The sequence below is a fragment of the Geotrypetes seraphini genome, chromosome 2 (genome assembly GCF_902459505.1).
Source record: "Geotrypetes seraphini chromosome 2, aGeoSer1.1, whole genome shotgun sequence".
NCBI classification, from domain to species: Eukaryota; Metazoa; Chordata; class Amphibia; order Gymnophiona; family Dermophiidae; genus Geotrypetes; species Geotrypetes seraphini.
The window spans coordinates 104607259-104634920 of NC_047085.1; the positions used below are offsets into that span (position 1 = coordinate 104607259).

Sequence of the window (27662 nt, forward strand, 5' to 3'; positions counted from 1 at the left end):
AGATAATGGACCCCATGGACAAAGGGGGGATGAAGGAAAAGACGGAAAGGCCAGATGGAGGGGGGAGAGGAAGAGATTCTGGATTGGGGGGAGCATGGGGAATAGATATAGAGAGACTGGAACCTGGGGTAGGTGGAAACCCTAGACTAATGGAGAGGGAAGGAGAGATGGCCCCAAGGTAGAGGAGGGTACAGGAAAAGTGGAAAGAGAGGGGAAAAGCTGATAAAGGAAGGTACAGGGACATAGAAGAGATTCAGGATATGGAGGGAGCATAGAAGACAGGGACACAGAGTGTTGATGCTGGACACAGATAACAGATGCTGAACATAGATGGGGTGGAAATAAGAACATAGAAGAGACGCTGGACAGGACAAATAAGGGAAGCAGAAGGAAGATGGACGGTGTATATAGACAGAGAACAAATGTCAAGTGAACAGGAGATCCTAGAAAGAGGAAAAATAGAGAAAAGCAGAAGAGACACACTTGGACCAAAACAAATGGAAAGTCAAACCAGAAACCTCCTGCATGGCACTGTACAGCGCCTGCCACCCAGCACAGGTTCATATCTTGTTATAGCAATGAATTATGTAAATGCATTGTCAAATGCTATCATTTTACATACCACATTAGGATTAAAGGGAGGAGGAATTTTCTTTTGGACAAGGTCAGTCCAGTTGATGGATGAAAAGAAAGGATGGCTTTGAATTTCATGCTGCAATACAGAAAAATTATGGTTACTGAAGCAGAATTAGAATTTCATAATTGCATTACTGGGTGAAAACAAGAGCTTCATCGAGCATAGTACCTGACACAAATACCTGACAGGATCCCAAAAAGTAGATATGATGATGCTCTGTATTCCCAGGCATAAGCAGTGATTTTCCCTTAAATCTGCCTTAATGGGTTTATAGAGTTTTCCTCCAGGAACTTGTCCAAACAGCTTTTAAACCCAGCTATACTAACAGCTTTTACCACTCATCAAGTTCCAGAGCCCAACTAACATATATATATTCTAATATAAACTGGGATTTTTGAAAATTGGCCTAGGGCCCTGGTTTATATTCGGGACAGCGTCCAGTGCACACCTGCCCCCCCTCCCAGACTTATTGCAAGCCTCCGCTGGGCTATTAGGCTCTGCTCCCTGTGCCCCTCCCTCCTTTCTCTGTAATTACCTCCTCTTCCACTGGAATCCCTGGTGGAGCGGGCAGGAGCAAACTTTCCACCCTCCTGCCCTGCTGCTAATCCGGTCGGTAGCTGCTGCAAGTTCCAACTTTAGCCACTGAGCGGTACCGAGTGGGAGCACGTTTTGGCACTGCTGCTCGGCGCTGAATGGCTTCCTGACAAGCTCCAGCTGCATCTGGAGGGCCTCTGAGCATGCACTGATGTGTGCAATGTCATCCACACAAGCTCAGAGGCCCTCCAGATGCGGCTGGAGCTTGTTGGGGGCTTTGCAAAACCCAGACAAATTGCCAGATTTTAGAAAGTCCATCCAGGCACCTGGACAGTCCTCTAAAAAGAGGACATGTCCAAGTTTTCCCAGCTGTCTGGTAACTTTATATTATTCTAAATTGGCATTAAGATATCTGATAGAGGTGGATGGAGCATAGGATGAGGACATCCCAAATTATTTTTAATAGTGTTCCCCTACGAATTTGTGGTATTCTCCGACCGCCTCTTCCTGTACTAAAGTCAGGCTATACCAATAAGGAGCTGTGTGTCAAAGCAGCTCCTAATTGGTGTAGCCTTACTTTAGTAACAGGAAGAGTCGGTCGTCGGCGCTCCAGCTGCCCTCTCCTGCCTTTTGACAGGCAAAAATTGTATTTGCAGTTTTTTGAAATCCAGGAACCCCCGCAAATAACAGGGGAGTACTGTACTAGAAAATTATTTGTTTGTGAAGAGGTGGGGAGAGTGTAGACAGGGGTTAGACCTCACGCTCTAGGAAGCTAGGAGTATTGGTGCATGAGTCTCCCCTGTGAAGTTATAAATGTTTGATAGCATGGGAGGGGGGTTGGATGGGTGGGTAGATGAGCTAGGGCTTGCTGGTTGTTTCTGAAAATTGTTTGAGCCATGTATTTGCTGTTTCCATTACTCTTGATGTTGTATTGCTAGTTCTCGTGTTGGTTGTACCTGTTTTCTTGTGCTCAATAAAAATGATTTAAACATAATGTTTGATAGCAGTCCCTAGGATTAGGGTTGCCAAAAGTGGTTGGTATGTGAAATCTGATCTGCACTGTTAATGCAGGGTAAACGAAGTTCAGAAGGCAGTTGGAAACTCAACCTTTGGGTTCCAGCCACTTCTGGAAATGTGCAGCAAATGAGACTCAGGCAGTGCTTGGATCTGTCTGAATGGTGGATTCAAAGAAACAAATGAGTGACATCCAAGGAGCTCTTAAGCTCATGCTTTGGGTGGGAGAAATTTTTTGAGGCAGATCTCCCTCAACAGATGAAGCCAAAATGGAGGATCTTTTGTTAGGAGATTTTATATTTTAAAGGAGTCAAGAATGTACATAGTGCCTATTTCTGTTGGAACTATATTGCTTAAGAGTGCCTCTTGTTCCTGTTGGAAGAAGTAGAAGTTGAAGTTTGTTTTCATAACTGCTGGAGTGGTCTGCTTCATTTCAAGGAGAATGTTTGTGACGGCCTGCCAGCTTGGCACTGGTCCCGGCTCAAGGCCCTACTATAAAGAAAAATACTTTGTGTGGCCCTTTCCCAGCAGCTGGATACAAAAATACAGCATGTCTGAGGACTCTCCCTTCTGTGCACTGTGAATATTTCTTACACCACCAAACATCTCCCAACTACCCCCTTTTACAACTGTGCTATATCCAGCAAAACTTGAAAATCCCAAGATATTTTTACTTCAGAGGGGTGAAAACAGCCATACCTTAATCATTTTGTACAATCCCCAGTGATACTACTCCATCAATAAACATGAGCTTTATAATTAAACTGAATACAATAATTCTACAGGGTGCCTATAAAAATACTCCTCGATTTTAAATGGTTACAAAACCAAAATTTATTGGAATATTCTTTCACCTTTAAGGTTACAGTTTCATCAACTCAAAGTTTCATATGGTATCTGTTAATTACATACACTCGATGTGAGTCCCACCTGTTACCTGGCAAACATCGAAGCGATAATCGAGTTCGGCCAGACTCTCCGAAGCATAACCAACATGATCGCGTTTATAGCTTCAGTAATGCGTTCCTGCAGAACTTCCATAGTTGCGGGTAGTGGAGGTACATACCCCCAAAGGAAAATGTCACAAACAATAATGTCCAGTGATCTTGGGGGCTACTTGAGGAACACTTGATCATTTTGTCGTGTTGCATTGTCCGAAGGTTGTAACTTCTGCACCAATTGAAGCTTATAAGGGTAAAGTGCAAGTGATTGTGTAAGATCTTGCTAACCGTGCTATTTGGGACTTGTATTTGCTGACATCTTTTTTTTTTTATTTCTTTATTTATAATTTTAATAATTGACAATAATTACAGGTCAATGAAAGAAAACATGCAGTGTAAATTGAAATTAAATCAAAATTCCAAACAACTAAGGAATATCAAAATATACATCGCATTATTAGTCCACAATTTTGGAGACGAGGCTGATGAAAAAGACTGAAATAAGTCATCAAGGCAATTAGTATAAGGCAAAAAAGATAGGCGTTTTGAGCGCTCTTGAACCAATATTTTTGAGCTTAACAAGAAAGCAAGGAAGCTCATGAAGACTCTCTATCAGAAATAAATTTAGATAACTGCTGTGAATCATAAAATACATATCTATTCCCCCCATATGTCAAAACGCATTTACAGGGATATCTTAGAACAAAGGTCGCTCCTAGCTGAACAGCCTGTGGTCTCAATATTAAGAATTGTTTTCTTCTTTTCTGGGTCGAGCGAGATACATCAGGGTACATCCTAATTACATGTGTCATAAATGGAACATCTCTATGTTTAAAAAACATTTTAAGCAGCCAATCCCTGTCTGAGTCAATTGCAAACTGTACTATTAATGTAGCAGGGACCTGATTCTCCGTATCCGACCTCTCTAGAAATTGTGTTAAATCCAAACTATCAACAGATAAATTCTGTTGATTTGGATTTTGAGATTTAACTCTCGTTGGCAGGTAATATATTTTTGTGAGAGGTGGGTATGAAGTTTCTGGTACCTTCAAAATTTCTGACAAATATTTTTTAAACATAACTAGGGCAGTTATTGTTTGTACTTTTGGAAAATTAATAATCCGAAGATTACATCTTCTAACAGAATTTTCCAGCATTTCTTGTTTAAAGTGCAAAGTAGCACTGTCTTTAATCCAAGTCTGGGCTTGTACTTCCAAAGTTTTTACTTTAGGCTCAATGTTACTCATTTTATTTTCCAGACTTGTAACTTTATCTTTAAGTTCCAAATTTTCCGATATAACAGTAGTGCAACTCAAAGATAATTGTTGAATTTGACTCCCCAGTAAAGTTTGCATATTGGATATGGCCTCCCATATGGATTCCATCGTAATTACCTTCGGCCTTTGCAAGGGAACAATCTCAGTTCCAGGAATCCCTGCAATGCCCATCGAGCCAGATACCACTTCCTTTATCAAAAGATTTTCTTGGGCTACTGAAATAACTGTAGCCGCCAGGGTATTTGAAGAGTCTCCTTGGGCTTGCTGTGAACTCCTCACCGCAAGCTGTGATCTTAGAAGCTCCTCCTCCCCCTTTCCAGGGTTAGTCCTCCCAAACAGAGAGGACAGCAAGAGGGCATCTCGAGCCGGCGAGTCGGCAAGCGACTCCTCCGTCGCAGCGGGACAGCTAGGTGGTCTTCGCTCGTCCAGAGACAGAATGACAGCCTCAAAGGAGAGATCCCGCACCTCAGCCTGTGCAGTCTCTCCAGCCGTGGCACCCTCCGGTTGTGGCGTTCGTGAACCGCGCTCCACAAGGACATCCATCGGACCCAATGGTGCCGCTGCCTCAACGGGGAACACCCGAAGTTTTGACTTTCTTTTTACCATCATTCTCAGGAAATCCACACCATGAGCACGACGGCTTCTCCGCAGCTACTCCCAATCCGCCATCTTAGGTAAGCTCCGCCTCCGGCTATCTTCTGCTGACATCTTATTTATAAACATATTCCAATAAGTTTTGATTTTGTAACCATTTAAAATCAAGGAGTGTTTTTGTGGGCACCCTGTACTTGGGATGCTTATTAGAAATGCCAAAGAAACCTAACTGCACCTGGATGTGAACAGACACATTAATACATTACATACAAAGTCTTCTTTTGCTCCAAGTCGTTGCTGTCTGTTTTTTTCTAGTAGCTCTTCCAAAATAGACCAAGCTGTCAGGCTGACTCCTGGTTTCAAAGAAAGTGGCTTGTGAAGGATGTTGTCATACATTTCAGCTGTGTCACGACTGTAAAAAGGAGGCTTTAAAAGGAAGAAAAAAAGTGTGTGTTAAGTAGCATATTCTACGATAAAAACCTAATTTGACTGGCTTGAGACATTTAGGCTATGCTGGTAGTTATTTACTTGCTTAAATATTTTCCACTGTTACAAAATTCAATTTATAGCAGAGAACAAGGCCCGTTAAAAGCCTACCTCTTTGAGAGTGCTTTCAACTACACTTCTCCCTCCATATTCGCTGTGATAGGAGATTAACAGACCCGAGAATACAGAAAAACCACAAATAACTTTTCATGTGTTGTTCGCTGTTTTTTATTAAAAAACCATCGTGAATATTGTAGAACTGCGAATAACACGGTGAAGAAAGTGCTTGGAATCAGCAATTTTCTCTGTAAACACTTGGAATCAGATATTTCTCTATGCAAGCTGACATAATTTGGGGGGGAGGAGCCAGCAAGCTAAAAACCGTGAATAATCAAAACTGCACTTGCTGAAACTGCGAATACGGAGGGAGAAGTGTAATTCCTTTCACCTTGGGTTCTGCATTTCCAACCCTATAAGTCATGTCTGTCTGTCCAAATTAGATTGTAAGCTCTTCCGAGCAGGGACTGTCTATAAATGTCAAAATGTACAGCCTTTCAGCACTATATAAGTGATAAGTAGTAGTAGTAGTAGTAGTAGTAGTAGTAGTAGTAGAACAAATGCTATGGCCACTACTAGATGCATTGATATCAGTGGAGCAAATGTTGCAGTTGGCAATACTTCATGCATAACATTACCCTTCTTCCCTTAATAGCTTCTTCTAGCGAGGGTAGAGGAGTGGCCTAGTGGTTAGGGTTGCAGCCTCAGCACTCTGAGGTTACAAGTTCAAGCCCAGCGCTGTTCCTTGTAACCCTGGGCAAATCACATAACACTCCATTGCCTCCAGGTACATTAGTCAGATTGTGAGCCCACCAGGACAGATAGGGTGAAATACTTGAGCCTGAATGTAAACCACTTAGGCTATAAGTGGTATATAAATACTAAATATAAATAAAATAAGTAAATATCAATGGAGCAAATGCTGCAGTTGACAATATTCCATGTAAAATATTATCCTTCTTCCCTTGTAAATAGCTTCTTCTAGTGTAGATAAAGTGTTTTTACAGAAGCTTTTTTTTTTTTTCAGCTTGAAAATTTTACAATTCAACAATTTGATTTCTACTGCAATAGGTGTGTCATACTGGATAGACGGATATTCTTCCCATGCACACAAGTCGTGCAGAAGAAATCCACTCCAGCTTTTCAACATTACATCCTTCACTAGAGGGCTTTGCTATCCCCTTCGGTTTTTCCTTCAGCTTACAAGCTGGAAGGAGTCTTTCTGATGTGCTCTTATTTATTTTTGGTGGGTTTTTTTCCCCAGTTTTTGGTGACTTTTGGTGCTCCAAGCTTCCTAGATCTGGGGATAGCTCTGCCTGAATGGAGAAGAAGCAGACTGAGGTATGCAGCTGACAGGCCAATCCATTGTGGTATCTGTTGGCCAGTCTGCAGAAATATCTGTGGAGCTTGGAGTCTGGTCCCCTAGAAGCTTTGCTCACTTACTGGGTCACAGGCTTGAGCACAGGCTGTCAGGCATCTGTAAGGGGCTCAGGGGGGCTCTTCAGGGTGCTTGTTGCATTTCATCCCCCCCTTTCATGTGCAAGGGTCAGTGGGATTAAGGATCAATCAAACTTCAGTCCAACTGGCAGCCCGAAGATTTCAGCATTGGATGACAGTTCCATTGAGACAGTGATTTCTTCTCCCAGATCCAGTTACTTTTAGAGCTAAGGTGGGCTGCAGTACATCCACAGCACAGGTCATAGTGAGTAAGGCTGTTTCAGACTATGGGGAAAATTGGTGGTGATGGTGAAAAAGCTGGTTTTAAAGGTTTCTGCGCCTTCCTTTAGGGTTTCCCCACCTCTAAAATTCTTTTTTTTGGGGGGAAGAGGGTTTAAGCCTTTTTTGGAGCCAAAACACTGCCACCGCAGCCATCTTGGATTTCCAAATTATTTTCAAAGTTCTCCAGAACCTTCAAAATTCCTCATTTTCCCTCAAAACTTACAGGTACGAGTCCTCATAGAAACATAGAAGATGACGGCAGAAAAGGGCCACGACCCAACAAGTCTGTCCACTCTAATGACCCACCCCCTATATTCTTTCCTGAAGTGATCCCACATGCTTATCCCATTTTCTCTTAAAGTCCAGCGTGCTGCTGGCCTGAATTACCTGCAGTGGAAGACTATTCCAATGATCAACCACCCTTTCGATGAAGAAGTACTTTCTGGTGTCACTATGAAATGTCCCATGCCTGAGTTTCAATGGATGTCCTCTTGTCGCCGTAGGTTCTTTAAGAAAAAATATATCCTCTTCTACCTCAATAAGGCCCGTGACATATTTGAACGTCTCAATCATGTCTCCCCTCTCTCTACGCTCCTCAAGTAAGTATAGCTGCAACTTACCCAGCCTTTCCTCATACGGGAGATCCTTGAGTCCTGAGACCATCCTGGTAGCCATTCACTGAACTGACTCCATTCTCTGCACATCCTTTTGATAATGCGGTCTCCAGAATTGTACACAATATTCCAGATGAGGTCTCACTATGGATCCATACAACGGCATTATAACTTCGGTCTTCCGGCTGACGAAACTTCTTCGGATACAACCCATCATTTGTCTAGCCTTGGATGAAGCTATCTCCACTTGATCGGCAGACTTCATGTCTTCACTAATGATTACTCCCAAGTCCCGTTCTGCTGTAGTTCTTGCTAAGGTCTCACCATTTAGGATGTAAGTTCTGTATGGATTTCTGTTGCCAAAGTACATAACCTTACACTTTTTGGCATTAAAACTTAGTTGCCAAGTTGAGGACCAATGTTCCAGAAAGAGTAGGTCCTGCGTCATGCAGTCGGGCACTGTGCTTTTGCCTACTATGTTGCATAGTTTGGTGTTATCGGCGAATAATGCAATTTTCCCTGAAGCCCTTGGGCCAGGTCCCTTACGAAGATATTAAATAGGATCGGACCCAAGACCGAACCCTGCGGCACTCCACTGATCACTTCTGAGAGAGTACCGTTCACCATCACCCTCTGAAGTCTACCACTGAGCCAGTCTTTTACCCATGCAGTTAACGTTTCTCCTAATCCCATCAAATTCATCTTGCTCAATAACTTGCGGTGTGGGACACTATCAAAAGCCTTACTGAAGTCCAAGTATACGACGTCCAGGGACTCTCCCATATCCAGCTTTTTCGTTACCCAGTCAAAGAAGCTGATACTACAAGCAGCCTTGGAACGTCGAAGCATTTCTGATCTTGAATCCCCTTCAGGATGTCATTTTTGTGCCCTATGGGAGCCCTTTTGCACTGACCTCACGCCCGCAGCAGAATTCTGAACATGTAACCTTGTTGCCAGGTTCCTATTCTTTTCTTTGCAGGATTGTCTTATGAATGGTTGGGGGGGGAAGGGGAGGGGTTGTAGGGGACTGTATTATTTTTGATGTCCTGGTCTATATACAGCTGATTTTGTTCTGTGTATTTTGTTAAAACCAATAAAAACTATTTAAACATAAATACATAAATAAGGTTTGGATTGATCTAGTACACCAAGTTCACCATGAAACATGGCATATTGACCACAAAATGATTACGTAACAAATATTTCAAGGTAATAGGTAGAAATAAAAGAAAAAAAATGATACTTTTTTATTGGACTAACTTAATGTAGTTTATGATTACCTTTCAAAGGTAACCCCTTCTTCTTCAGAAATCTGATCTGAGGAAGAAGGGGTTACCTTTGAAAGCTAATTAAACTACATTAAGTTAATCCAATAAAAAGGTATGGTGTAGTGGTTAAAGCTACAGCCTCAGCACCCTGAGGTTGTGGGTTCAAACCTACGCTGCTCCTTGTGATCCTAGGCAAGTTACTTAATCCCCTCATTGCCCCAAATACCTGAATAAATTCATGTAAACCGTTCTGAGCTCCCTTGGGAGAACGGTATAGAAAACTGAATAAATAAAATAAAAATATTTGTTTCTTTTCTACATATTATCTTGAAGAGTGGACCAACACAGCCACCACACCTTTTCTCTAAAATATTTAAAGGAAATTCCCCACCACCACTCTTTTTGTTACCGAACCTATTGAGTACTCTTATTACCTCTTCTGGCTGCAGGTTTAACCTTAATTCTTGATATATTAATGATCCACTTTTGCACCTGCTATCTGTACATGATTTGAAGTTCTGTAGTTCCTATGACTTTAGTGTCATTCAGCAGAAAAACAGAATAGTAATGGGCTTCTCAAAATTACCTCAGATTGACATTTAATCTGGACAAATGTGTTAAATGACCTCACTAAAGGAAAACTACCAAGCATAATTGAAAACATTTATCCAAGACCGCAATAGGATCTTGAACAAGAAGGCATATGTAAATGTTTAGGAAGAGGAGGAGATAGTGGATGCTGCAGATAGGCAGACTGGATAGGCCATTTGGCCTTTTTGTCTGCCATCATGTTTCTATGTTTCTAGGGGTGGATTAATCAATCACTAAGAGAATCAAATATCAGCAAATAGGAAAGAATGAAATTAATATTCGAAAGTGCTTTTAACAGCATGGGCTAAGCAATAAACAACTGCAATTCCTGCATGCCTCAGAGTTGTCTAAGGCCCCCGAAAAGAAACTAAATGGATGCAAGAACAAGACTCCATGCCACCAGCTAATCTACAAAATCCAGTGTATGACTAAATTATACACTTCCAAGACTTGAATGTGTACTCTATCAATCAGACATCCAGGCACACTTAGCAGCATCAGAAGATGAGTGGTAGATTTTCCCTTTAAACAATTAAACTATTGTTCTTAGTCTTAAGAAGCATTGCCATATTGGCACAAATTTACATTCGATCACACCCAGTGTCCCATTTCCAACACTAGCCAATCCAGGTCACAAAGAGTAAAAGATTTTATGCTTCTTATCCTAGAAATAAGTAGTGGATTTTCCCAAGTCCAATTTAACAACAGTTTATGGACTTTTCTTTCAGGAAATTATCCAAACCTTTTTTAAACTCTGCTAAGCTAACTGCTTGTACTACATTTTCTGGCAATAAATTCCAGAGTTTAATTACAAATTAAGTGAAGAAATATTTTCTCCGATTTGTTTTAAATTTACTACTTAATAGCTTCATTGCATGCTCCCTATTCTGTGTACTTTTGGAAAGAATAATCAAGTAATTCACGTCGACCCGCTCTACTCCATTCAGGCCTCGATGTTTTAAATTTACTGTGCCTTTAACAAATCGATGCTAAACCAGTTCTAATCAGTTTGGCATTGAAGTAGTTTAGCTCCCGATGCATATATTGGCTCTGCATGGTCTTTTCTGTGCTTCATATCATCCTCCAATAATACTATGATGAAAGAGGAAGTTGCATCATTGGAGGCGGCCGCTGTCCTTGGAGACACCTACTACAGGTAAGTAGCTTTGCTATAAAGTCTTTATGGATCTGCCAGATTGTTTAATTCAACAAATTCAGATAATTTTAAAAGCAGCTGCAAAGCTATTCTTCAGGGTAGCTTGACTGATCATGCAAGCCTTCTTGATTAAATTGCACTTGTTATCAGTGAGGGCTAGGCATACATTTTAAGCTTCTAATGTTTGTTTTTAAAATTCTTTATGGTCAGGCTCCAACCTACTGCCAGAATATGTTATCACTTTATCTTGCCCCAAAGGATCCGAGATCTTTGCAGGAAATTAAATAGCCCTTCAGTTCGGAATTGTTGAAAATCTGTGTCCAGAAAGAGATCTTCAATAGGGAGTGGCCCTGACATGTGGAATAAGTTACTACATAAAATGTATATATATCAAATGCTATCACGTGATTCAGGAAGGTGGTTAAGAGCTATCTTTTTACTTTATATCTCATAAATAAGTACCAGGGGTGTGGGTTGATGTTTTATTTCTGTATGGAATATATGGCATGTGTTCTAATTTTTACTGTAATCGACCTTGAGTTTATGGGTAAAGCAAAATAAAAATGCTCATGTTAGACTAAATTAGACTTGCACCAAATGGTGCCTATGTGTTTATTATTAATGCATGTAGAAGTTATATACATTCACATATTTTTTTAGAAGGGTGGAATCATTAATTGATGTTAAGTCTTTTTTCTCTTCAACAGTGCTGCCTGATTCAGGAAAAAATATTTCGATTCGATTCAGCCTATTGAATCGATTTTTCGATTCGATTTTCTTGCACAATTGGGTGTTTTTTCCAAACATCCTGGTGAGTTTATTTTATAGCCTCTTCACCTTCTTTGCCCTCTCCTATCCACACTGGTGCTGTTGTATAAACAAACAAAAAAGACTTTTCCTCTCTCTGTTAAATCCTAACTCAGCTCTGGCAGGATACAAATTTCAAATCTGACACATTATAATCACAAAACAGAAAATACATTTTTTTTTCCTTTTGTTGTCTGGTCATTTTTCAAATCATGTTAGTCCCAGGCTCTGCAACAATCTTCTTCTGATAACTTGCTTGCCAGAGTCTCTTGCCCAGATCCACCATCTCTCCTTTTCTCAACTACCCTGTCATCCAGCATCTCTCCCTCCTTCCCCATCAGCTCTCCCTTTCTCTTTCTAACTACCCTCCTATCCAGTATCTCTATCCCCCACCATCTCTTGTGACAACTTCTGTTCCTTTCCTCCCTAAATCCCATTGTCCACCATCTCTCTCCCTCTCCTGTTTTTAGATCCTTATTTCTTATATCCTTCCCCCCATCTCCCCTCTCCATGATCTCCCACAAGTCCATCTTCCCCCTCCACCATCCCCCCTCCACCAAGTTCATTTCTCCCATCTATCTTCTCCCCATCTCTCTTCCAGTCCACCAACTCCCCCATCTCCCCTCTCTTTCCATCTACCTTTTTTATGGTGAGAATTCTCTCTTCAGCATGACTTAACCTCCAAGGATTATCTTCCAAAGCAAAGCACCTATTCACAGATGTTGGAAGGAGTGCCGCCTGCATCGAGTTAGCTAATGAAGTCAGAACAATGGTCATCTTAATCAGAGAGTGCCAAGAAATGAGCAACCAACTGAGAAATCCTCAATGAACAATTGAGCTTCCATGAATAGGGGACTATACATTCATTGTCATCTTCATTATCACTCTTTCCACTGCCATACAGTTTAGCATATAGTTTCCAGATTTCTCTATCATTTGTCTCTCTAGCAGTCAATCTTTCAAACAACTCCTGCAGTTTCCCCTTCAAATTTGTTGCCAATTCTCCCTTTTGATCAACTATTCCATCCACCACTGCCTTCACCAGAATGTTCAGCACCTGAATATCTTTCTATTTGTCTTGTATGTAAATCCATAAGTCGGTGATAAGCTTTAATAGCTTCTGAAAAATCTCCTATATCAGTACTGTTAAGAATGTAGTTTTCCCAAATCTGCTAGTGCTCATAGTTGCATTTGATGGCTTCTTGCAAAATTCGGAAAGCTTTACCTTTATTTTGACGTTACTGTACAATGTGCTGCCGGTGGCGGTAGCGATCCACTCCTGCCACTACTCCTTGCGTCTTCTTTTCACTGCGGCCCGCCCTAAGTGAAAACTTCCTGTTTCCGCTTGGGCGGCCGAATGGAGAGAAGACACCCGGAGTAGCAGCAGGGTAGTGAATTGCATTCACTACCGCCACTTTTGCCTAGCCAGGGAGGAGAAGAGAAATACTTGCGGCCGGGAAGGAGAGAGTCTTGCTGCCGCTGATCTGCACCAGAGACCCATTCGGGCTTTCCCTCTGCCACCAGAGTCCTTGCTTCAATGTAACTTCTGGTTTTGCAAAACTGGAAGTTACACCAGAAGCAAGCACTCTGGTGGCAGACGGAAAGCCTGAACGGGTCTCTGGTGCAGATCGGCGGCAGCAAGACTCTCTAACAAGGGGGCCGACAAATCAGTAAGTCCGATTTTCTTAAAAAACAAACCGATTCGAATCGATGCACCCAAAGTGAATCGGAGAATCAGTTCAAATCGCGAATCAGGCAGCACTAGTGCACAATGAGCTCAGAGAGCCTACTGTGAGCAACCTTAAGAGTTGTGTGTGTTTTCACTAAAAGGTTTTCACTAAAAGGTGATGCACATTAATTCTGCTTACACTGTGTATTTTTTATTTTTATTATGACTATTCTTATTTTTGTTTGTCAAAGTTTACTGGTTTATATGTATGTTGAACTAGATCCTCTGTATATGTTAAGTTAGAGATTCCTTGATAGATCTCTGGCATTCCAAGCAGGCAAATGGAATAGATTTCTTACCACTCTCATTTCTAACTCACCCTCCTATCAAACTTTCAGGAAATCAATCAAAACCTATCTCTTTGACACATTTCTCTGACTCCCTCCCCGCCTTGTAGCCCTGCCTTTATCTCCAACATGCCTCCGGATTTCCTGACTACTCCTGACTTGCTAAGCTAAGCTGATTGACTTGTTTGTAACATCGCTGTCTATGTACAGTCTTTTACTCTGTTAACCGCTCTGAACTGTTATGTACTGCAGTATACAAAAATAAAGTTATTATTATTATTATTATTATAATACATATGGCAAGTTGTAACCTGTTTAACTATATATTATGTATGTTAACCTGTAACACTTCCTGAGCTCATGGGGAGAATGGGATAAAAACCAAATTAAATAAATACTAACTCTGTCCCTGATACAGGCACAGAAGAGCCGAAATACCTTGGTTGTGTGATTTAATAACTAAACCCCTCCCCCCTTTTTACTAAGCCGTGATAGCCCAGAGTGTTAAATGCTCTGACGCTCAAAGGAATTTATGAGCATTGGAGCATTTAGCATTCCAGCCCTCTACCACGGCTTAGTAAAAAGGGGAGGGGGTAACTGATTAAACATTCAGATCTACACATTGGCATAGGGATGCTCTTGGAATAAAGTTGTTTTGTGTGGGGGGGGGGGAGGGAGGGGGGTTAATAACTATTGGTTGGTAGGGAGCTGCTTACTATTTATAGTTAAATAAGATGAAATTATATAATATAGTACATACCAGACCATGAAGCATTTCATACAGAACTGCACCAAGGCACCACCAATCCACTGTGTTGTCATAAGGCTGTTTCTTGATCACTTCTGGTGCAAGGTACTGTATTAAAAAAATATTAATACAGGGTGAATATCTAAACCTCGTTTTCTTTCAGCAGACATGATGCCAATATTTTACAGGAAAATCACTCTGCTAGCAAAGCTTATAAAAAATTTTTAAAAATTGCATTATGGTTATGATGGTTTCCCATTTCTTTACTACAAAGTTGCTCAGGGCACAAAAATGGAGAAAGCTACTGCCCTGGACACTTGCAGCCACAGTATTCTCTGCACTGCCACAAACACATTTACTACATTAGTGCTTCCCTGTAATGATATTTGGGATGATAAAGCAGTTTAGTCAGTCAGTTACAGAGCTACAAAGCTGCAGACCTTGGTCATTTCTCTCTACCACTGTACGTTACCCCATAGAAATCAGTTAGTGAGGAATTTGTGAGTGGCACTCAAAATTCTGCATCCCCCCCAAAATTGGCACTAGGCGCAATTTTATAAAGGGCCCATGTGCTTTATAGAATCACAATTAGATGCAGTTTTGCGCCTAACCTTTGGGCGTGGAACTTAGGCACCGGGATTTACATCTGCTTTTAGAAGGCCTAACTAAGGCATTGATCGACCTAATTCTATAATGCCACACGCCTTTTGAGAATGCCTCTTAACATGCCCCACCAACCATGCCGCCTTTTCAGATACACGCTGTAAAAGTTGTGCATGGAACTTTATAAAATAGTACTAAGCCCGATGCTTGCACAACTGCCAATCAAAACCAATAACTGGATGTTAGCACCTGACTATTGCTAGTTAAGGGTATGTTTCTGTGGGCCATATGGATTTTATCTGCTGTCATTTTCTATGTTTCTACGTTAATCAATTTAGTTGCATGCTCATTCTTGGGCATGTGCCCAAAATTCAGCACACTTAGAACAATATATAAAATCCAGGGCTTAACCCCTACAGAAATTCTTCAGGGTTAAAACTCATAACCATATGGATTATCCAGCAGAAAGTTCCACAGACAAATGCTGTTGGTAATGCTACCAAGTGTATGCCGGATTTTACAGATGCACTAATTCTCAGATATAAAAAAATAAATAAATTTGATATAGACATTTAAATACTTGAAAGGTATTAATATAGCAACACATTTTTTTCAGAGTCAGGGGAGCAACAGAGCTAGAGAAAATGGATTGAGGTTGCAGAGAGGTAAGAATAGCAGTAACATTAGGAAATACTTTTTAACCGAGAAGGCGGAGAATGCCTAGAACACCATCACAGGGGAGCTGGTAGGGACAAAAACAGTGATGGAATAAAAAAATGTGTGGGACAAACACAGAGGATCCCTATATAGAAAGAGGAATGGAATTAAAGCAATACTTAACTGACCTTCACACTTTATAAAGTGCACAGAGGGTCACCGCCTACATGGAGTGGCAGGTACAACTCTGGTTATTTTGTTGGGCAGACTGGATAGAGCATACAAGTCTATCTGCCATGATTTACTATGTTTCTGTATTAAGACACACACCAAAAAACAAATAGGAAGCTCTGAGTCACAGCAGCAAGGTACCTGCTCTTCAGAGAGATCATTTAAATGAAAAGGGCGAACTGGTAAGAAATCAGAATTTTGCCACGAACAGAAAAACAGATCCTGGGAGTAAACGAAAGCAGTGGGGAGATTCCAGAACCGCTGATACCTATAACTTCCTAACAGCACACATCTTACAGTAAGACTCAAACCCTCTGAAGCAAAAGCTCAACATTTTTAACCAAGCAAAAAAGGCCAAGAATATGTGCTATTAAGAAGGGCTAATGCTGGTATGTGCAGAATAGCCGATTAACCCATGCTGACATGGATGACTTCGAGGACTGAGAGAGCATTACAAAGCCTTTCGTTTCTATGTCACAGCTCAGATCTGGCTCAAGCCAAAAGTTGTGGCCATTTGAAAGTCAATCAGCAGCTGCTGTGAAAGACCTGGTTCTGCTCAATCCATTCCATCACTAGAGAGTTCTTAGCACAACTGGTATTCATGGGATAATCAAACCTCAACCTAACATGCTCACTTTCATGCTACTTCATTCATTTCCCATAAGTATATTACTGCTTGAGGTCATTATGCCACTATAGTTTTAGGAAAATACATTAAATGCTTACATAAATCTTTACAATGCACATAAGTTCCCAAAATCATGACAGCAATTGAACATGCAGCTTCTGAAAAATAAGTCCCAGGTAGGAGATCTGTCCCATTTGTAAACAGTTTTCAGTTTCTCAAAGGAACTTAAGTAGTTTAGCAGAGTATAGGGTATCCTCTTTGCAGAAGATACCAAGATCTGCAACAGTGTAGATGCTCCTGATGGTGTGGAATGTGGAAAACATGAGGAAGAACACAGTGAAGCTTGAGGAATGGTCTGAAATTTGGCAGCTAAGATTTAATGCTACAAAATGCAAGGTCATGCATTTTGTCTGCAGAAACCCAATGGAATGGTACAGTTTAGAGCAGGGGTGTCAAAGTCCCTCCTCGAGGGCCGCAATCCAGTCGGGTTTTCAGGATTTCCTCAATGAATATGCATGAGATCTATTTGCATGCACTGCTTTCATTGTATGCTAATAGATCTCATGCATATTCATTGGGGAAATCCTGAAAACCCGACTGGATTGTGGCCCTTGAGGAGGGACTTTGACACCCCTGGTTTAGAGGGTGAAAAACCTTTGTGCCTTTCTGTGGTTAGTCAAAGTGGTTTACATATTATATACAAGTAATCATTTTGTACCAGGGGCAATGGAGTGTTAAGTGACTTGCCCAGAGTCACAAGGCGCTACAGTAGGAATTGAACCCAGTTCCTCAAGTTTTAAGCTGCTGCACTAACCACTAGGCTACTCCTCCATTCCAAGAGTAGCAGGACTTGGGTGCGATAGTATGTGATGATCTAAAGGTGGCCAAACAGGTTGAAAAGGCAATGGTGAAAGCTAGGATACTTGGATGCATAGGGAGAGGAATGGCCAGTAGAAAAAAAAAAAAAAAAAAAAGGTTTTGATGCCCCTCTATAAGACTCTGCCGAGACCTCATTTAGAATATTGTATACAATTCTGGAGCTTGCACTTTCAAAAAGAAATAAACAGGATGGAGTCGGCCCAGAGGAAGGCAACTAAAATGGTTGATGGTCTGCATAAGGCATATTGGCACAGACTTAAGGATCTCAATATGTATACTTCGGAGAAAAGTCCAAAAAGGGGAGATATGATAGAGACATTTAAATAACTATGTGGCATAAATAGAATTAAAAGGAAATTCCAGAGTGAGAAGGCATAAAATGAGGTTAAGAGGGATAGGCTCAGGAGTATTCCAAGGAAATACTTTTTTACAGAAGAGTTGGTAGATGTGTTCAGAATAGTCTTCCAGTAGACGTGGTGGAGACGAGGACTGTGTATAAATTCAAGAAAGAGTGGGACAGGCACATGGGATCTCTTAGGGAGAGGAGGAGATAATGGATGCTGCAGAGGTGCCATTTGGCCTTTATCTCCCGTCATATTTCTAAGTTTCTAAAGTATGTTCAGATTTACATACCACTATTCAATCTGGCCACAATATTAATGTGGCACTGGCAAAAGCAGGGAAGGACTTAAACATCGCACAGGGAAAGAACTGTCACACAGGAATTTCTAGGTGGTGCAGTCAGGACACTATGGAGGAATACTTTAGTTCCATTTTCCTGCAGAGTAAAATATCACAATAATACACAAGGAAGTTGTGCAAGCTTAAAAAAGGAACTGAAAACATGTACAGTTAAAACATTTCTTACTTCTGGAGTCCCACAAAAGGTTGAGGTGGTATCTGAACTAGCGATTCCTTCTTTGCAAAGTCCAAAGTCTGTTAAAACAACATGTCCCTTAAAACAGAAAATGAAAAAAACCCAAGCAGTATGAGATGATGGTAAGTTATTTACAAAAATAAGAAAACAATAATGTAAATATGACAAAAACAGTATAAACAGAATATGAATCATGCAGAATGCAAACAGCTTTCCATACAGGAGTGGGGAAGGCATACAGAGTGTTTCCAAGACGTCCTCAGCAAATACATGAAACATAATCCCCCTTTTAATCCTCCGATAGAGATTTTTTTTTTAATACCACAGCTGTCTAAGGTATAACACATGTGATGTACTTTAGTCTCAACAAAGAAGGTGGAACAAATGATCCTGGACGTTCAGGAACTTTATGAGTGCAAATGTTTATTGTTCACAAAATGTCATATAGCAATTTCTTGGAAAAACTCCCTTAAATGCAGAACATCTGTATCAAAATTATAACAGTCATTGCACCATATGCTCTTGGCTCACCGAATATTCCGTGAGCTCGGGACCCTACACGGGCCGTGTTTTGGCAGTATTTTGTCTTCCTCAGGAGTCCTGATGGGGATTTTTAGCCTGAGATCTGAGGGGAATAACTGAGCAATAACCACAATTTCTAGGCACAACCAACCTTGAAGGAAGACCAATACAGAAAGGAGAGATATAAATACTGACATGATGCCAGACTGGAAAAACTCCCTCAGCACAAGTGACCAGTCTGGCATTGCGTTGTCTGTATTGGTATCTTTCCTTTCTGTACTGGTCTTCCTTCAAGGTTGGTTGTGCCTAGAAATTGTGGTTATTGCTCACAGTCATTCCCCTCAGAGCTCAGGCTAAAGATCACCATCAGGACCCCTGAGGAAGGCAAAATACTGCCCAAACACAGCCCGTGTAGGGTCCCGAGCTCACTGAATATTCCATGAGCTGTATAGTTTTGATACAGATTTTCTGCATTTAAGGGAGTTTTTTGAGAAGTTACTATATGACATTTTGTGAACAATAAACATTTGCACTTGTAAATCTCCTGAATGTCCAGGATCGTTTGTTCCACCTTCCTTGCTGTTGCTTGTATCAGTGTGGAACGGTGGTTCTTCTCTTTGAGTGTTGCTTTGCTCCTATGTACTTTAGTCTCTCAGCCTAGTCTTTACGGACACAATATTCAAAGGGACTTGTACTTTTAGTAGTGGAGGCTAAACATATAGGTCCCCCTATCTATGAATTTTCAGCAGAACTCTACAGAAATTGCCATCAAAAATTTGGATCATGCTGAGGCAGAGCGATGGTGTTTTGCTTAGTTGTTCAGCTAGCAGTGTATTCAGATGCTATCTGTGTAACTGTAATTCTTTCTGTTATACATACAGCTATCAGCGGTCAGTGTTCTATACAAAAATTCAATGCTCCTGAATGCTGCACTGAATATTGACCGACAGGATATTTTTCCATTCAGTTCACAAGCTCATTTTCCTTTTCAAAAGTTTTTCATTTGTTGGTACATAGATGGATCAGAAACTGGTTGGCAGGTAGGAAACAGAGGGTAGGAGTGAAGGGCCACTACTCGGACTGGATGAGGGTCACGAATGGTGTTCCGCAGGGCTCGGTGCTCGGGCCACTGCTATTTAATATATTCATAAATGATCTAGAAACAGGGACGAAGTGTGAGATAATAAAATTTGCGGACGATACAAAAATATTTAGTGGAGCTGGAACTAAAGAGGAATGCGAAGAATTGCAAAGGGACTTGAACAAACTGGGGGAATGGGCGGCGAGATGGCAGATGAAGTTCAACGTTGAGAAATGTAAAGTATTGCATGTGGGAAGCAGAAACCCAAGGTACAACTATACGATGGGAGGGATGTTATTGAATGAGAGTACCCAAGAAAGGGACTTGGGGGTAATGGTGAACATGACAATGAAGCCGACGGCACAGTGCGCAGCGGCCGCTAAGAAAGCAAATAGAATGCTAGGTATAATCAAGAAGGGTATTACAACCAGGACAAAAGAAGTTATCCTGCCGTTGTATCGGGCGATGGTGCGCCCGCATCTGGAATACTGCGTCCAATATTGGTCGCCGTACCTTAAGAAGGATATGGCGTTACTCGAGAGGGTTCAGAGGAGAGCGACACGTCTGATAAAAGGGATGGAAAACCTTTCATACGCTGAGAGATTGGAGAAACTGGGTCTCTTTTCCCTGGAGAAGAGGAGACTTAGAGGGGATATGATAGAGACTTATAAGATCATGAAGGGCATAGAGAGAGTAGAGAGGGACAGATTCTTCAAACTTTCTAAAAATAAAAGAACAAGAGGGCACTCGGAAAAGTTGAAAGGGGACAGATTCAAAACGAATGCTAGGAAGTTCTTCTTTACCCAACGAGTGGTGGACTACTGGAATGTGCTTCCAGAGGGCGTAATAGGGCAGAGTACAGTACTGGGGTTTAAGAAAGGATTGGACAATTTACTGCTGGAAAAGGGGATAGAAGGGTATAAATAGAGGATTACTGCACAGGTCCTGGACCTGTTGTGCCGCCGCGTGAGCAGACTTCTGGGCATGATGGACCTCAGGTCTGACCCAGGAGAGGCATTGCTTATGTTCTTATGGTTTACTTCATCTAATTGTTAAGGACTGTGGCCTTGTATCACTGTCCAATTGTTTTTGCCCATGCACCACCTTTTCTCCACTCCTTGGAAATGTACACTATAAGATATAAATGTATTTACAGAACAATGTTTAGGTGAATTTTGTCATCCACATTCATATGTATGCATAAACACACAGATACGCTAGTAGTCTAAACAATTACTTGAGTAACACACACTTAATGTTAGTGCCTTTTTTTTAGACTTGTCCTTGTGTGCCTCAGTTATTTTAACGCAGCTTCTGGGTTGATGGTAGATATGCTCCAGGCAGTGGTGTAGTAAAGGGGGAGGGGGCAGTCCGTCTTGATTGGGGCACCAGCACCCATCCTCTCCACCCCCTGCTCCTTTCCACTCCTTGCCACACACGCGCCTTCACTTCCCCACCGTCCCTCTAGCTTTTCACCAGCACAAGCAGCAAATCCAACCTGCTGCTCACACCAGTGTCAGCTCTCTCTCTCCGACATCACTTGCAGGTTCCACGTCTAGGAAATGACATCAAGTTCGTGATGCTGCTCAAAATTAAAGAGGTAAGGGGGAAGGGAAGGGGGTGTCATGAAGGAGCAGCAAATAAGAGGGCGGAGGAGGGGCACCATCACTCTAGGTGCTACCCACTCTCGCTACACCACTGGCTCCAGGAGTCTGTTACATGAACTATTTGAGCAACCTGTGACCATTTTGACTTACCACAACACTACCCTACCCACTGAAAATGTTTAGAGTTTCTGCACTGTTCAGATATGAAAGGGGGATGGGACTTGATATACTGCTTTTTCTGTGTGGTTTACATAATTCGAGGGGCCACTGAAAAGTTCTCAGCCCAACCAAGAAGAGAATGACGTGGAGTTACAAAACTTAAAAGTTATTTTATATCATTAAAACGAAAAACGTCAAGAAAAGTGTGGAATAACTTGTAAATTTCATGCTCCACATCATTCTCTTCTTGGGTGGATGAAGAATTTTTCAGCAGCACCTTGTATGTTACATAAGAACATAAGAATAGCCTTACTGGGTCAGCCCAACGGTCCAAAAAGCCCATTAGCCCATTCTCACGATGGCCAATCCAGGTTGCTAGTACCTGGCCAAAACCCAAGGAGTAGCAATATTCCATGCTACCTATACAGGGCATGCAGTGGCTTCCCACATGTCTTTCTCAATAACAGACTATGGACTTTTCCTTCAGGAACTTGTCCAAACCTTCTTTAAAACCAGCTATGCTAGCCGCTCTTACCACATCCTCTGGCAACGTGTTCCAGAGCTTAACTATTCTCCGAGTGAAAAAATATTCCCTGTAATTTCATCGAGTGTCCCCCCCTAGTCTTTGTAATTTTTGACGGAGTGAAAAATCGATCCACTTATACCCGTTCTACTCCACTCAGGATTTTGTAGACTTAAATCATCTCAACCGTCTCTTTTCCAAGCTGAACAGCCCTAACCGTTTTAGTCTTTCCTCATGCGAGAGGAGTTCCACCCCCTTTACCATCTTGGTCGCTCTTCTTTGAGCCTTTTTTAGCGTCAGTATATCTTTCATGAGAAAAGGAGACCTGAATTGAACGCAGTACTCAAGATGAGGTTACACCATGGAGCAATACAGGGGCATTATAACATTCTTTGTCTAGTTAATCATCCTTTTTTTAATAATTTCTAGCATCTTGTTTGGTTTTTGGCTGCCGCCGTACATTGGACAGAAACTAAACTAAACCTTAAGTTTATATACAGCTTCCTTTCCATAGAGATGGAGCTCGGCACATTTTACAGGAACTTTAATGTAAGGAAGAAAAACATAATAAGAGTTAGTGATTATAAAGAGGGTAGCAAGATTTACATTTTTGAGAATAGCCAAGTTTTCAGATGTTTTTGGAATAATTGGAAGAAGCCCAGATTCCGCAGCAGGGCAGGAAGGTTATTCCAAAGCTCAGTGATTTTGAAGAAAAGAAATTTCCCTAATTTTCCAGCACAGATAACGCCTTTTAGCGAGGGGGAAAGATAGTTAAAGTTTTTGGATGGATACGGTAGTGTCAAGTTTCATAGAATTCCAAGATAGTGGAATTAGAGGAGGAAGAATGCCATGCAAGATCTTGAATTTAGGCAGGCACACTTAAAGTGAACCCTAGAAATTACTGGAAGCCAGTAAAGTTTTGACAGAAGCGGGGAAACATGATCAAATTTACTTTTTGCGAAGATCAACCTAGCCATAGTATTCTGGATCTGCTGAAGTCTTTGGAGACTTTTCTTGGTTAGACTTAGATAGATGGAGTTGCAGTAGTCCAGCCTGGAAAGAATGATTGATTGTACAAGGACAGCAAAATGTTGTTGGTGGAAGCAGGATCTCACTTTTCTCAACATGTGGAGACTAAAAAAACATTTTTTTATCAGAGTGTTCAGATGGTCGATAAATGAAAGTGTAGAGTCAATAATGATGCCCAAAACTTTGCTTGAGAATTCAATCTGCAGTGTGGGACAAGAAGGTAATGAAATGAGTGTGGGTAGCTGATCTAATTTTGGGCCAGGCCAAAGTAATTTTGTTTTGGACTCATTCAGCTTCATTTGTACAGTGAGGGCCCAGGACTGGAGTTTCGTTATGCATGCTGTTATATTCTCAGTGAGGTTAGTAAGATTCAAATCTATCTCAAGAAGGACAAGGATGTCATCTGCATTTGTGCATAATGTTTCAGAGGGAGATAGTTGGAAAAGTTTCACAGTAGACATATAGATGTTGAAAAGAATAGGGGACAGAGGTGATCTCTGCGGGACTCTGCATAACTGCTTCCAAGGAGAAGACATGGTGCCATTTATATTAACAGTGTATGAACGAGATCGTAGGAATTTTGAGAACCATTCTAAGACTGTGGATGACACCCAGATCCTTTTTCTTGGGCGCTAATCCCCAAGGTAGACCCTAGCATCCGGTAACTGTGATTCAAGTTATTCTTCCCAATGATGCCATTTTGCATTTGTCCACATTAAATTTCATCTGCCATTTGGGCACCCAGTCTTCTAATTTCCTAAGTTTAGTGTCATCTGCAAATTTAATCACCTCACTTATCGTTCCAATTTCCAGATCATTTATAAATAAGTTAAATAGCACCGGTCCCAGTACAGATCCCTGCAGCACTCCACTGTTTCCTCCATTGAGAAAAATGACTATTTAACCCTACCCTCTGTTTTCTATCCGCTAACCAATTCCTAATCCACCACTAAACTTTGCCATCTATCCCATGACACTTTAATTTTCTAAGGAGCCTCTCATGAGGAACTTTATCAAAAGCTTTCTGAAAATCTAGACACACTATATCAACCACATGTTTATTCACACCTTCAAAGAATCAAGCAAATTTGTGAGGCAAGATCGTCCTCAGCTGAACCCATGCTGACTCTGTCTCATTAAATCATGTTTGGCTACATGTTCCACAATTTTATTTTTTATAATTGTTTCTAATATTTTGCCCGACACCTTAAACATTAATGTGGGTCAATGTGCTTGTTATTTCAGGGTCGCTGAAAGAAGTAGACAAGATGGGCAGCTGCCCAGAGGCAGAGGGTCGCAAAGCTTCTGATGTTGTCACAATAGTATTAAACAGCTGTTTCCATGTGAACCCACTGCCATCTGCATTATCAGTGGGGATCGCCACTTCAGCGGACTCCTTCTACCCACATCACAACAAGAGAGGATACTTCCCAACCCGCAACACTGTCTCATTCTGCAGTGTCTCTTATTTGCTATAAGACCCATTCTTTTCAGTTAATATTTAAGTTAATGCTGTGCTACTCAGCCCTCACACCCAGAGGCACATGTAGCTAGTCAGATTTGTATTCAGTAGATCTACAATTTATGCCAATCTTTCTCAGGCATATGCATTGCAATAAACCTGAAAACCTGACTTGCTACATATGCCTCTAGTATAACACTAACCTATGTTAATATTAACTCAGTGGTTCTCAACTTGGTCCTCTGGACAAATTTAAATGTTTATTTTTGTTCATCGCTTGCTATACTGCCTTACCTAACAAAAGGCCAAAGCGGTTTACAGACTAAAGGGTATCACATGGGAAAGAAACACCAACACAATAACAGGCAAGCAAGACTTACACACCAAGTGACTTGTTCAAGGTTAAATGCAAAACTAGCTACATGAATTTTTGTCTTGTAAAAATTTGTACCAATTGCCAGCTGTGCCCGCAGGGAACCTCTACAGTACGAAGGCGTGAATTGCAAACAAAAAGACTGATTTTAAAGAAAAATAAAACACAAGCAGAAAATAAACTAGCTCCTGTCTGCTTTTAGGAAATGCAACTGGATTTCTGGGATGTAGTCCTGAGTTAAGAGGAGAGGGACTGAAAACTGTGTGACTGAAGTTTCCTACAAACTGTCTGGGCAGGTGAACAGGAGGCAGAAGAGGAGAGATAGACAGTAGGAGAGGGCGCACAGGAGAGGAGTAAAGAACAGGAAGGAGAAGGCAGGAGGCAGGAGAGGGCACACAGGACAGGAGCAAAGAGCAGGGAGAAGGCAGGAGAGAGAGCAAGGGGCAAGCAGTGAGAGGTAGCTCTGCCCACCCACCCGTCAAAGGCGAGCGTTAAAGGCGTTAGCCTTAGCGATAGCGCCTTTGCGAAGGGCCTTAAGAAGGGACGAGTCACTGCAAAGAAGAGTAGAGGGCAATCACAGCAGACACAGAGGACACACAAGCAACAAGCAAGCAAAAAGAGCAGAGGGCAATCACAGCAGACACAGAGGACTCACAAACAACAATCAAGCAAAGTTAGCAGGTTTAAAATCAGGAGAGGGACTTCACAGTAACATCAAGGACGCTACACAGAATCATACACAAGGAGAAGCCACTTTAGACAAAGTGTAAGAAGACGTATAGGGAAACAGGGAGAAGCCACTTCAGACAGCAGACCGGCAAGCAGACAGCAATGGAAGCAACAGACAGAATCAGGATGTTGAGCTACCAGTTTTCTGCACCGTTTGCCATATGTATGACTATTCTGGGAGGCGGTCTTATGTATGCACTTGATGCAAGGAACTGGAGGGCCTGAAGAAACAAGTCAGACTGCTGGAGGGCAGAATACTGGAACTAGAAGCACTTCGAGCAGTGGAGGAGGAGGACAGAGAAGCAGAAAACTTCAAGACAGAGGAAACCATTGAGAAATATGTCTGAGAGTTAGAGAAGTTCATCGAGGAGGTATACAGGGAGGCCGTGGAAAATCACCAACAGTGGAACTGCCAAGATACACCTACAGTGAGTGAGGACCACCTGGAGGACAACCACAAGGAAGAAATAGGTGGCACAGCAGCGAGACCTGGAAACAGCGGAAGGAACCCACAGGAAGATGAGTCTGGTGCAAGCCAACGCCAGGATGAGGGAAGATGAAAGTGCACAGAGAACATGGACCTATAGCTGGAGAAATGGACATACACCGGGGACACGGACCTGCAGCTAGAGAGACAAGAGAAGATAGAGAGGACAGTGATCGTCGTGGAGAACTTCATCATCAGACAAGTCGACAGCCACATTGTGGGAGGAAGACAGGATCGGCTGGTGAACTGCCTACCAGCATTCAGATAAATTAAAAGGGGACAGATTCAGCCCAATGCTAGGAAGTTCTTCTTCACCCAGAGGGTGGTGGACACCTGGAATGCGCTTCCAGAGGGTGTGGTAGGACAGAGTACGGTATTGGGTTTCAAGAAAGGATTAGATGTTTTCCTGAAAGAAAAGGGGATTGAAAGTATAGATAGAGGATTAATATGCAGGTCCTGAACCTGATGGGCCGCCGCGTGAGCAGGCTGCTGGGCATGATGGACCTCCGGTCTGACCCAGCAGAGGCACTGCTTATGTTCTTAGAAGATATAGTGAGCCGCATCGACAGGATCATCGACAGCGTGGAAGAGGAAAATACGGTGGTGGTGATCCACATGGAGACAAACAACTTGAGCAACAGGAACTACAGCAAGGAAGCACTAAAGGACCAGTTCCGGATGCTATGAGGAAAGCTGAAGACCAGAACGCCAAGGGTAGCGTTCTCGGAGATCCTGCCAGTACCCAGGGTAGATGAGAAGAGGCACACGGAGCTGCAAGCAATCAACGCATAGATGAGGCGCTGGTGTGAGGAAAAAGGCTTCCACTTCATGCGCAACTGGACAACATTCTGGGAGAAGAGCAAGCTATACAGGAAGGATTGACTCTACCTCAGCAGAGATGGAACGAGGCTACTTGCAAGCAACATCAAGCGAGAAATTGAGACGTTTTTAAACTAGGAAGAAGGGGAAAGCCGACAATTGACCAAGAGTTGATGGTTCGGGAAACAGTATACCCAGAGGATACCATGTAGGAAGATTGCGGGGAAGACTCACTGGATCATAGGCAAAACAGAATTCCTGACGGATCGAAAGGGACACAAGAGGGAAGGAAATGCAAGAAAGTAAAAGGCCACACACTCAAGTGTATGTATACGAACGCAAGGAGCCTAAGGAATAAGATGGGGGAATTGGAAGCTATGGCACAAAAAGATAACCTTGACATCATTGGCATCACAGAAATATGGTGGAACGAGGAAAACGTCTGGGACACTGCTACCAAGATACAAGCTATACCACAGAGACAGAGTAGATCAAAAAGTTGGGGGTAATGCCCTATATATCAAAGAGGGAATTGAG

At 41.9% G+C, this 27662-nt stretch overlaps 1 protein-coding gene across 1 annotated transcript in view; it reads right to left on the minus strand.

Moving 5' to 3' along the window:
• LOC117355193 (serine/threonine-protein kinase Sgk3) overlaps positions 1 to 27662 on the minus strand; it is a 160040-nt gene that overhangs the window by 31694 nt on the left and 100684 nt on the right. The window contains exons 13-16 of the mRNA XM_033933363.1: positions 18326 to 18412; positions 14472 to 14567; positions 5268 to 5423; positions 623 to 712 (exon numbers count right to left, since the gene is read on the minus strand). Coding sequence (XP_033789254.1) covers positions 623 to 712; positions 5268 to 5423; positions 14472 to 14567; positions 18326 to 18412 — 429 coding nt within the window. The remainder of the gene's footprint in view (positions 1 to 622; positions 713 to 5267; positions 5424 to 14471; positions 14568 to 18325; positions 18413 to 27662) is intronic.